General features: G+C 45.0%; 1 protein-coding gene across 1 annotated transcript in view; it reads left to right on the forward strand.

Moving 5' to 3' along the window:
* Nucleotides 1–12,363, forward strand: part of serinc5 (serine incorporator 5) — a 43,400-nt gene that overhangs the window by 13,474 nt on the left and 17,563 nt on the right. Inside the window, exons 3-5 of the mRNA XM_055920007.1 lie at nt 8,578–8,756; nt 8,857–8,939; nt 9,491–9,584. Coding sequence (XP_055775982.1) covers nt 8,578–8,756; nt 8,857–8,939; nt 9,491–9,584 — 356 coding nt within the window. The remainder of the gene's footprint in view (nt 1–8,577; nt 8,757–8,856; nt 8,940–9,490; nt 9,585–12,363) is intronic.

The following is a 12,363-nucleotide window of genomic DNA, read 5'->3' on the forward strand; positions in this document are numbered from 1 at the left end:
TTCTCTCCAGACTACAAGAGGAACGTGGCATGTACAGTCAACCCCACAGTTCAGTTACTACACCCTAGCTCAGTTATTCCAAATATATGTCCATCTATTTATCAGACTGTACTCTACCAAGTTAATGCCTCATTCTCTGTCGGCCCCAGCTCAGTTAGTACAGATGGCTCCAGTCTGCACATGGGCAGGTGAAGGCCACAGGTGTGTGGCTGCGAGGTGGTTATTATTCACAGAGGGAGGGTAGGGACGAGGGAGCTGAGTGAAAGAGGGAAAGCCACGGTGCTATTCAGCGTTTTCTGTGTGTGTGCTTCTCTTTCTTCAGTATGATGGTGGTCTGTCTTTGCTGTGAGAAAAGCTGCCACTTTACAAATGGCTTTACTGCTCCAGGCTGATCCACTCTGTGGACTCTTAGCCAGTTGTTATTATGGAAAACACAAGTCTTAGCAGCTCTCTGTTTGTTTGATCCACCCATTGTGAAAGTATTGTCTCGTGGGTTTGGACCGATGCTGGGGATGGGTCAGGAGCTGGAGCTGGGTCAGGAGCTGGCGGGAGCTGGGTCAGGAGCTGGAGCTGGGTCAGGAGCTGGCGGGAGCTGGGTCAGGAGCTGGAGCTGGGTCAGGAGCTGGAGCAGGGTCAGGAGCTGGCGGGAGCTGGCGGGAGCTGGGTCAGGAGCTGGAGCTGGGTCAGGAGCTGCAGTAGGGTCGGGAGCTGGAGCTGGGTCAGGAGCTGGCGGGAGCTGGGTCAGGAGCTGTAGTAGGGTCAGGAGCTGGAGCTGGGTCAGGAGCTGGCGGGAGCTGGGTCAGGAGCTGTAGTAGGGTCTGGAGCTGGGTCGGGAGCTGGAGCTGGAGATGGTTCAGGAGCTGGGTCAGGAACTGGAGCTGGGTCAGGAACTGGAGATGGGTCAGGAGCTGTAGTAGGGTCGGGGGCTGGAGCTGGAGATGGGTCAGGAGCTGGAGATGGGTCAGGAACTGGAGCTGGGTCAGGAGCTGGGTCGGGAGCTGGAGATGGGTCAGGAGCTGGGTCGGGAATTGGAGCTGGGTCAGGAGCTGTAGTAGGTTCGGGGGCTGGAGCTGGAGATGGGTCAGGAGCTGGAGATGGGTCAGGAACTGGAGCAGGGTCAGGAGCTGGGTCGGGAGCTGGAGCTGGAGATGGGTCAGGAGCTGGGTCGGGAACTGGAGCTGGGTCAGGAGCTGTAGTAGGTTCAGGAACTGGAACTGGGTCAGGAGCTGGAGATGGGTCAGGAACTTGAGCTGGGTCAGGAACTGGAGATGGGTCAGGAACTGGAGATGGGTCAGGAGCTGGAGATGGGTCAGGAGCTGGAGCTGGAGATGGGTCAGGAACTGTAGTAGGGTCAGGAGCTGGAGCTGGGTCAGGAGCTGGGTCTGGAACTGGAGATGGGTCAGGAGCTGGAACTGGGTCAGGAGCTGGAGCTGGAGATGTGTCAGGAACTTGAGCTGGGTCAGGAACTGGAGATGGGTCAGGAACTGGAGATGGGTCAGGAGCTGGAGATGGGTCAGGAACTGGAGCTGGAGATGTGTCAGGAACTTGAGCTGGGTCAGGAACTTGAGCTGGGTCAGGAACTGGAGATGGGTCAGGAGCTGGAGCTGGAGATGGGTCAGGAACTGGAGATGGGTCAGGAGCTGGAGCTGGGTCAGGAACTGGAGCTGGGTCAGGAACTGGAGATGGGTCAGGAGCTGGAGATGGGTCAGGAGCTGGAGATGGGTCAGGAGCTGGAGATGGGTCAGGAGCTGGGTTTGGAGCTGGAGATGGAGATGGGGGTTTCCCTTCTGGATGAGATTCCCTCTAAAATGAGCCTAGCCCTTCATGGGCTAATGATGTTATCTTTCTCTGTCTCTCCGATGGTGATGTTATTATGTCTCATTGTAACATAATACTAATACAACACTTTTCTACGTGTCATCTGGCTTGGTCACTTGGCCTGAGTAAATAAGAGAGCGTGTCACTCTTGTTGACATGGTCTGTAGAGAGTACAGCAGTGACACACAAGATCAACATGGTTTTGGCTGAAAACTATAACCAGCTTTAGTTCTAGGAAATAACACTGATTGTTTATCATATTAACTATTCGATTTTATTGGGATCCCCATTAGCCGACGCCAACATTTAAAAACATGAACATAGACATTACAGACTTACATACATGCATTACTACATATCTGTACATAGGCCTTAACTAGGTTAACTAGGTTAACTAGGTCAGACAGGCTTTGTTTTGTGAGGTGTTGTTTTATTGTTTTTTTAAAGCAAATTTTGCTGTTTGCTTGAGTAATTTGAGATGGAAGGGAATTTGTGTGAATTCTCTCTCTATGTCTCTCTCTCTCTGTCTCTCTCTGTATAGAGCATACCCCCTGCTTTGTAGCTCCATATGAAACAGATGTTCAGTAAAAGGCCCATCCAGGCACAAAATGGCTGCCTTTAGACACACATGATGAACGCTAACACCAGCGCAGTGGGCACACACACACACACACACTTGCACACACAAACACACCATTGGCGATTTTAGCATGTAAATCTTGGTGGGGCAAACATCTTGCATGTCAGCAAAGCCAATACACAATTATTAGGGTGAGGCACATGGGCTACTTACAGCTTACTACAGAACATACACTTAGTAGTACCTTGTTAGCTACAGAATACATATCGTCCTGGCATGTTACATCATTTATGCAGCAGCATACAATACATTTTTGGACTCACCTTTTTGTTATGTGCTCACTTGAACAGGAAGGTGGCGCGGCGGTCCTTGTGTGCAAATTTTGTCCTCAAACTTTGTCATCAAAGTCTGACATTCTCTGGATTTATGGTGCTTTGAAGACAACTGTGAACTCTGAAAAAAGGAAGGTTGAATCATGACGTCAGGTATCTTCAGGTCGGCGCTCTAGAGTTCCCGACTTAGAATTCCGAGTTGGATGACCGTTCAAAACATATTTTCCCAGTCGGAGCCCGTTTTCTAACCAGTCCCCAGTTGTCCTGAACTCTGAGATTTCGCAGTTCCGAGTTTTCAGTTGTTTTGAATGCGGCAGAAGTAATGTGAATTTTTATTTTTTCAACTAGGCATGTCAGTTAAGAACAAATTGTTATTTTCAATGACAGCCTAGGAACAGTGGATTAACTGCCTTGTTCAGGGGCAGAATGACAGATTTTTACCTTGTCAGCTCAGGGATTCGAACTTGCAACCTTTCGGTTACTAGTCCAACGCTCTAACCACTAGGCTACCTGCCACGAATGTCATGTGAATGTTTATCCTTTTAAACTTAGAAAAGAAACCCTTAAACCCAGACTTGGCCCACACACCCACTCCACTGAATAGCAGGCTAGTGATTGCTTTGCAACGCTTGCAGTTGATTCCTGATTCCTTCCACTGATTCCTTCCAAACTACTCATTGTTGAATTTGTTGTGTAATGTTTATGTCCAATGGCCGATGAGCACCAATACGTTTTATCTATAATTTCTCTTCATATGAAAACGATTGAAAAGTATTTGCCAGTAGATTGTCGACTTGATTCATGATGACTGCTAGCTAAGATTCTGAAAGTATGATGTTGACATGATCAGTCCAATCAAAGCTATGGTCGATATGAAGTGATTTGACATAATTGTATCTGTGGCCAATGACCTTGAGCCTTCTTGGATGGGCAGTTCTAATGTAACTCTATTGCAGCACCCAATGGGCTTGAATTTTCGAGCACTCCCCGTAGATTTTGCGGTGACGTAGTGTCCCCATGAGTGACAGAACACTGAGCCAATCACGGTGCAACTAGAGAACATACCAACCCGTACGCTGCGTATTTTCCGCTGGCTGCTCCACCACCACCGAAAGCACTGAGCTGAAACACCTGCATTATGGAGCTGCCTTACTCAAGAAAACAAAAAAGAGACCATGTTTGTATGCGGCTTTATTAACTCAATGATTTATTTTTTGTACATTGTTTGCAAACTAATATGTAACACGTATTAATGCCCAAATAACATGCAAAACAGGCAACAAAAACGGGTGGGGCTCAAAACAGGTGGGGCCCCACCTGCCCTGAATGAGTGGTTGCCACTGGGTTGTGGCGACTCCTCATTATGTGTGTGTGTGTGTGTGTGTGCGTGCGTGCGTGCGTGTGTAAGAGAGTGTTGATCTTTTGTCAGTAGATTTACAGCAGTGAGAATCAGCACTGTGTTTCTCCTAATCAAATCTCTATGGACATGCCACTCCTTCACACCACACAATGACTACATAACCAGCCTGGTGTATTACTGCCAAGATAACTGCTCTGTATTCTACTACTCTGTATCCTACTACTCTGTATTCTACTACTCTGTATCCTACTACTCTGTATTCTACTACTCTGTATCCTACTACTCTGTATTCTACTACTCTGTATCCTACTATTCTGTATTCTACTCTGTATTCTACTACTCTGTATCCTACTACTCTGTATTCTACTGCTCTGTATTTTACTACTCTGTATCCTACTACTCTGTATTCTACTCTGTATTCTACTACTCTGTATCCTACTACTCCGTGTACTACTACTCTGTATCCTACTACTCTGTATTCTACTACTCTGTATTCTACTCTGTATTCTACTACTCTGTATCCTACTACTCTGTATCCTACTACTCTGTATTCTACTGCTCTGTATTTTACTACTCTGTATCCTACTACTCTGTATTCTACTCTGTATTCTACTACTCTGTATCCTACTACTCCGTGTACTACTACTCTGTATCCTACTACTCTGTATTCTACTACTCTGTATTCTACTCTGTATTCTACTACTCTGTATCCTACTACTCTGTATCCTACTATACTGTATCCTACTACTCTGTATCCTGCTATACTGTATCCTACTACTCTGTATCCTACTACACTGTATCCTACTACTCTGTATCCTACTACACTGTATCCTACTACACTGTATCCTACTACTCTGTATCCTACTACTCTGTATCCTACTACACTGTATCCTACTACTCTGTATCCTACTACACTGTATCCTACTACACTGTATCCTACTACACTGTATCCTACTACACTGTATCCTACTACACTGTATCCTACTACTCTGTATCCTACTAGTCTGTATCCTACTACACTGTATCCTACTACACTGTATCCTACTACTCTGTATCCTACTAGTCTGTATCCTACTACACTGTATCCTACTACACTGTATCCTACTACTCTGTATCCTACTAGTCTGTATCCTACTACACTGTATCCTACTACACTGTATCCTACTACTCTGTATCCTACTAGTCTGTATCCTACTACACTGTATCCTACTACACTGTATCCTACTACTCTGTATCCTACTACACTGTATCCTACTACTCTGTATCCTACTACGCTTCGCCTGCAGTGGCAGTGGTGCTGAACTATAACAGCTCTATCCAGTGACTGCCTGACTACACTACAGTCATGCTGGGGGTTTCAGACTCAACCAATAATCTGCCAAGAGGAACAGTCAGGTGCCCTGATTGACGTAGACTGAAGCACGTATTAATGTTTTTGTCAGTTTGTTTTGATAGAGCGGTAGTATATTGTACTTGTGTACCAGTACTCTGCTACAGAGGTTTAACCACGCTGGTTTAAAACATTTCCTACAGGTTCCCTCCTCCCAGCATTGAATCAGCTCTTTTGGTTTCCGCTAGACATTACTCAAGTGACTCTTGTTCTGGCTTTCTAACTCTCATTCACTTTCTATAGGCATACTCCTTCTCTCTCTCTCGCTCTCTCTCTCTCTCTCTCTCTCTCTCGCTCTCTCTCTCTCTCTCTCTCTCTCTCGCTCTCTCTTTCTCTCTCTCTCTCTCTCTCTCTAGCTCTAGCTCTCTCTCGCTCTCGCTCTCTCTCTCTCTCTCTCTCTCTCTCTCTCTCTCTCTCTCTCTCTAGCTCTATCTCTCTCTCGCTCTCGCTCTCTCTTTCTCTCTAGCTCTTGCTATCTCTCTCGTCCTCTCTCTCTCTCTCTCTCTAGCTCTCTCTCCTGCTCTCTCTGTTTCATTTGTTGTCTCTGCTGAGAGCAGGCTGGTAATTTATTCCTCCATGTCTTTGTTAGTTGTGGCTGACAGCCTCAGTAACAGGTCGGAGAGACAGAGGGAAGAAAGAGGGGTTGGTGTCGCTCCATGTTCCATTAGAAGTGTGACACTCAGAATGTAACCTATTAGGTCGACACTGTCTGAAGCCTATTCGCTGAGGGCGTACTGCTTCCTCTAGAGCAGGGGAGTCAAAACATCTCAGTCAACATTAAAATGACTAAAACCAAACTGAAACAGTGTAGAAATGATAATGGACCTACATTTATAGTCTCCTCACTCTGTCCAGCTTGATAACAGTCATTATGGTATCTTTACTCTGTCCAGCTTGATAACAGTCATTATAGTCTCTTTACTCTGTCCAGCTTGATAACAGTCATTATAGTCTCTTTACTCTGTCCAGCTTGATAACAGTCATCTATAGTCTCCTCACTCTGTCCAGCTTGATAACAGTCATCTATAGTCTCTTCACTCTGTCTAGCTTGATAACAGTCATTATGGTATCTTTACTCTGGCCAGCTTGATAACAGTCATCTATAGTCTCCTCACTCTGTCCAGCTTGATAACAGTCATCTATAGTCTCCTCACTCTGTCCAGCTTGATAACAGTCATTATGGTATCTTTACTCTGGCCAGCTTGATAACAGTCATCTATAGTCTCCTCACTCTGTCCAGCTTGATAACAGTCATCTATAGTCTCTTTACTCTGTCCAGCTTGATAACAGTCATTATGGTATATTTACTCTGTCCAGCTTGATAACAGTCATTATGGTATCTTTACTTTGTCCAGCTTGATAACAGTCATCTATAGTCCCCTCACTCTGTCCAGCTTGATAACAGTCATTATGGTATCTTTACTCTGTCCAGCTTGATAACAGTCATTATGGTATCTTTACTCTGTCCAGCTTGATAACAGTCATCTATAGTCTCTTTACTCTGTCCAGCTTGATAACAGTCATCTATAGTCTCTTTACTCTGTCCAGCTTGATAACAGTCATTATGGTATCTTTACTCTGTCCAGCTTGATAACAGTCATCTATAGTCCCCTCACTCTGTCCAGCTTGATAACAGTCATCTATAGTCTCTTTACTCTGTCCAGCTTGATAACAGTCATTATGGTATCTTTACTCTGTCCAGCTTGATAACAGTCATCTATAGTCTCTTTACTCTGTCCAGCTTGATAACAGTCATCTATAGTCTCGTTACTCTGTCCAGCTTGATAACAGTCATCTATAGTCTCTTTACTCTGTCCAGCTTGATAACAGTCATCTATAGTCTCTTTACTCTGTCCAGCTTGATAACAGTCATTATGGTATCTTTACTCTGTCCAGCTTGATAACAGTCATCTATAGTCTCTTTACTCTGTCCAGCTTGATAACAGTCATCTATAGTCTCCTCACTCTGTCCAGCTTGATAACAGTCATTATGGTATCTTTACTCTGTCCAGCTTGATAACAGTCATCTATAGTCTCCTCACTCTGTCCAGCTTGATAACAGTCATTATGGTATCTTTACTCTGTCTAGCTTGATAACAGTCATTATGGTATCTTTACTCTGTCCAGCTTGATAACAGTCATCTATAGTCTCCTCACTCTGTCCAGCTTGATAACAGTCATCTATAGTCTCTTTACTCTGTCCAGCTTGATAACAGTCATCTATAGTCTCTTCACTCTGTCCAGCTTGATAACAATCATCTATAGTCTCCTCACTCTGTCCAGCTTGATAACAGTCATTATGGTATCTTTACTCTGTCCAGCTTGATAACAGTCATCTACAGTCTCCTCACTCTGTCCAGCTTGGTAACAGTCATCTATAGTCTCTTCACTCTGTCCAGCTTGATAACAGTCATTATGGTATCTTTACACTGTCCAGCTTGATAACAGTCATCTATAGTCTCTTCACTCTGTCCAGCTTGATAACAGTCATCTATAGTCTCTTCACTCTGTCCAGCTTGATAACAGTCATTATAGTCTCTTTACTCTGTCCAGCTTGGTAACAGTCATCTACAGTCTCCTCACTCTGTCCAGCTTGCTAACAGTCATCGAAACAAAAGCTAAACTGTCAGGGAACATATAACTCATTTTAAATATAGCCCTCCGGACCTCGGTGGAGACCGAATGCCGTCCATGGGGCAACATTAGTTTGACACCCCTGGTCTGGAAGCATACAGGAGCACATTTCACATTTCACATTGGGGACTCACCACTAGACCCAGAAGATAAAACACTTAATTCACAATGCAGCTAGACTGGAATTAAACACAGATACTTAACTAACTAAACACACACACACACACACACACACACACACACACACACACACACACACACACACACACACACACACACACACACACACACACACACACACACACACACACACACACACACACACACACACACACACACGTGCTGTAATTTGTACGGATCCATTCCGCCATATAAGTGATATTACAGTATCTAGTGGTTAACATTGCTTCTTCTTTCTCTCTCGCTCTCTCTCTCTCTCTCTCTCTCTCTCTCTCTCTCGTAGATCCCATTCTACAGTGACCTGTGTGAGAAGCTGAAGGCTGGTGAGAACTGCTCTATCTTGGTGGGTTACTCTGCTGTGTACAAGGTCTGCTTCGGCATGGCCTGCTTCTTCTTCTTCTTCTGTATCTTCACCCTACGAGTTAACTCTGCCACCGGCTGCCGCGCCGCCATACACAACGGGTAAGTGTGTGTGTGTGTGTGTGTGTGCGTGTGCGTGTGCGTGTGTGTGTACTGTGTAGTGATGTTTATGTCTCTCTCTCTCTCTCTCTCTCTCTGACAGGTTTTGGTTCCCGAAGTTCGTAGTGTTGTTGGCCTGCTGTGTTGGAGGATTCTTCCTGCCAGAGCAGGACACCTTTCTGGAAGGTACGGACCCTTATGTCCCTCTCCTGTCTATAGTCTTTGTTCTCTCAGAGGGAACAGAGACCGAAGCCCTCAAACCTCTGTCACCTATACTTACCTGTAGAGGTCAGCGTGACTGTCCTTAACTTGTAATGCCTTTCCTTAACCAGCTTTGAGAGAAGAGAGAAGGGAAATAAAAATAGAGAAAGAGAGGAGAGGACCGGTGCAGCTGCTGGCTTTAGTTACCGTGTGCGTGTGTGCCTGAGAATCTAGTCCCTGTGGTTGTTTATGCGATGACAACACACGAGGAGTTATGCAGCAGCTAAGTGTGCACACCCTGCAGAACATATGGAACAAGAGATTAGATATTTGATGGTTAGCTTTGCAATACTTTAAATGTGCGATCACCCTCCCTCTTCCCTCCTCTCTCTCTCCCTCATTCTTTATCGCCCTCTCTCCCCCTCCTCTCTCCCTCTGTCTCCCTTCCCTCCCTCCCTCTCTCCCACTCCTCTCTCCATCTGAGTCTCTCTCCCCCCCCCCCCTCTATCTCCCCCTCCTCTCTCTCCTCCCCTCAGTGTGGAGGTATGTGGGAGCTGTAGGGGGGTTTGTCTTCCTGCTGATACAGCTCATGCTGCTGGTGGAGTTTGCTCACAGATGGAACACTAACTGGTGAGAACAGCAACACTTCTAATAAAGCACTCTTTCTCCTACAGCCTTTCTTTCTGTCCTCAGCCAAAACAGTCACACGTGAATGCATGAAGACAGAGAGAGAGAGAAACAGGGAGGAAGAAAGAGAAACAGAGGGAGAGACGAAGAGATAGCGGGATAGAGAGAGAGACACAGGGAGAGAGAGAAACAGAGGGAGAGAGAGAGAAAGAGAGTGAGAGAGCGACACAGAGGGAGAGAGAGCGACACAGAGGGAGAGAGAGAGACAGATGGAGAGAGGGAGAGAGAAACAGAGGGAGAGAGAGAGAGAAAGAGAGTGTGAGAGCGACACAGAGGGAGAGAGAGCGACACAGAGGGAGAGAGAGCGACACAGAGGGAGAGAGAGAGAGACAGATGGAGAGAGAGAAACAGAGGGAGGGAGAGAGAGAAACACACGCCCAAGCCCCATCCTGCGACCTAAGAGGTATGTATCAGATGCTCAACATGCTCTGCTCACACCTACTGTGACAATATGGAACACAAAACTTTTACTATCTCATCCTGGAATATACAAGGTCTGAGGTCATCGGCCTTTGGCGTAAAGAGCCGGAACCCAGACTTCATTAAAGAAATTGGAAATACAGGCATTGTCATCTTACAAGAAACATGGTATAAAGGAGATGGACCCACTAGTTGCCCTCTTGGTTACAGAGAGCTGGTACTCCCATCCACCAAACTACCAGGTGTGAAACAGGGAACAGACTCAGGGGGTATGCTAATTTGGTATAGAGCAGGGACATGTACTAGTCTGTGGCGACCTAAATGCCAGAACTGGGCAAGAACCCTCAGCACACAGGGGGACAAACACCTACCTGGAGGTGACAGCATTCCCTCCCCCATATGCCCACCTAAACACAACTATGACAACATAACACAGCAAAATCACACTCTACTTGAACAGAGCTATGCTCAAACATGAGGCATCAAAGCCAAAGGAACTGAATAATATTAAGAAATGCTATAGATGTGAGGAAAATAGTGTGGAAATCTAGCAAAAAACAATTAGGCAACAACAAATTCAAGCCTTTCTAGACAATTTCACTGTAATAGTGAGTTGTAAACTTGGCAGTAGAAAACATAAACACTATATTTGACCTTTCAGCTTCCCTAACAAATCTAAAAATGTCAAGCAGACAACCTAAGAAAATTAACAATGACAAATGGTTTGATGAAGAATGCAAAAACCTAAGAAAGAAATTGAGAAACCTGTCCAGCCTAAAACATAGAGACCCAGAAAACCTGAGCCTACGCCTTCACTGTGGTGAATCACTAAAACAATAGAGAAATACACTATGGAAAAAGAAGGAACAGCTCAATATAATTGAAGAATCCATAGAATCTAACAACTTCTGGGAAAATTGGAAAACTAAACAAACAACACGAAGAGTTATCTATCCAAAACAGAGATGTATGGATAAACCACTTCTCCAATCTTTTTGGCTTTATAACAAAGAACAGCAAAAACGAATACAGTTGAAGTCGGAAGTTTACATACACCTTAGCCAAATACATTTAAACTCAGTTTTTCACAATTCTTGAAATGTAATCCTGGTAAAAATTCCCTGTCTTAGGTCAGTTAGGATCACCACTTTATTTTAAGAATGTGAAATGGCAGAATAATAGCAGAGAGAATGATTTATTTCAATCTTTTATTTATTTTATCACATTCCCAGTAGGTCAGATGTTTACATACACTCAATTAGTATTTGGTAGCATTGCCTTTAAATTGTTTAACTTGGGTCAAACGTTTCAGGTAGCCTTCCACAAGCTTCCCACAATACATTGGGTGAATTTTGGCCCATTCCTCCTAACAGAGCTGGTGTAACTGAGTCAGGTTTTGAAGGCCTCCTTGCTCGCACACGCTTTTTCAGTTCTGCCCACACATTTTCTATAGGATTGAGGTCAGGGCTTTGTGATGGCCACTCCAATACCTTGATTTTGCTGTCCTTAAGCCATTTTTACACAACTTTGGAAGTATTCTTGGGGTCATTGTCCATTTGGAAGACCCATTTCCGACCATGCTTTAAGTTCCTGACTGATTTCTTGAGATGTTGCTTCAATATATCCACATATTTTTCCTACCTCATGATGCCATCTCTTTTGTGAAGTGCACCACTCCCTCCTGCAGCAATGCACCCCCACAACATGATTCTGCCACCCCTGTGCTTCACGGTTGGGATGGTGTTCTTCGGCTTGCAAGCCTCCCCCTTTTTCCTCCAAACTTAACAACGGGCATTATGGCTAAGCAGTTCTATTTTTGTTTCATCAGACCCGAGGACATTACTCCAAAAAGTACGATCTTTGTTCCCATGTACAGTTGCAAACCGTAGTCTGTCTTTTTTATGGCGGTTTTGGAGCAGTGGCTTCTTCCTTCCTGAGCGGCCTTTCAGGTTATGTCGATATAGGACTTGTTTTACTGTGGATATAGATACTTCTGTACCCGTTTCTTCCAGCATCTTCACAAGGTCGGATTGATTTGCACTTTTCGCACCAAAGTACATTCATCTCTAGGAGACAGAACGCGTCTCCATCCTGAGTGGTATGACGGCTTCGTGGTCCCATGGTGTTTATACTTGCGTACTATTGTTTGTACAGATGAATGTGGTACTTTCAGGCGTTTGGAAATTGCTCCCAATGATGAACCAGACTTGTGGAGGTCTACAAATTATTTTCTGAGGTCTTGGCTGATTTCTTTTGATTTTCCCATGATGTCAAGCAAAGAGGCATTGAGTTTGAAGGCAGG

This window comes from Salvelinus fontinalis, chromosome 4, assembly GCF_029448725.1.
Source record: "Salvelinus fontinalis isolate EN_2023a chromosome 4, ASM2944872v1, whole genome shotgun sequence".
Taxonomy (NCBI): Eukaryota; Metazoa; Chordata; class Actinopteri; order Salmoniformes; family Salmonidae; genus Salvelinus; species Salvelinus fontinalis.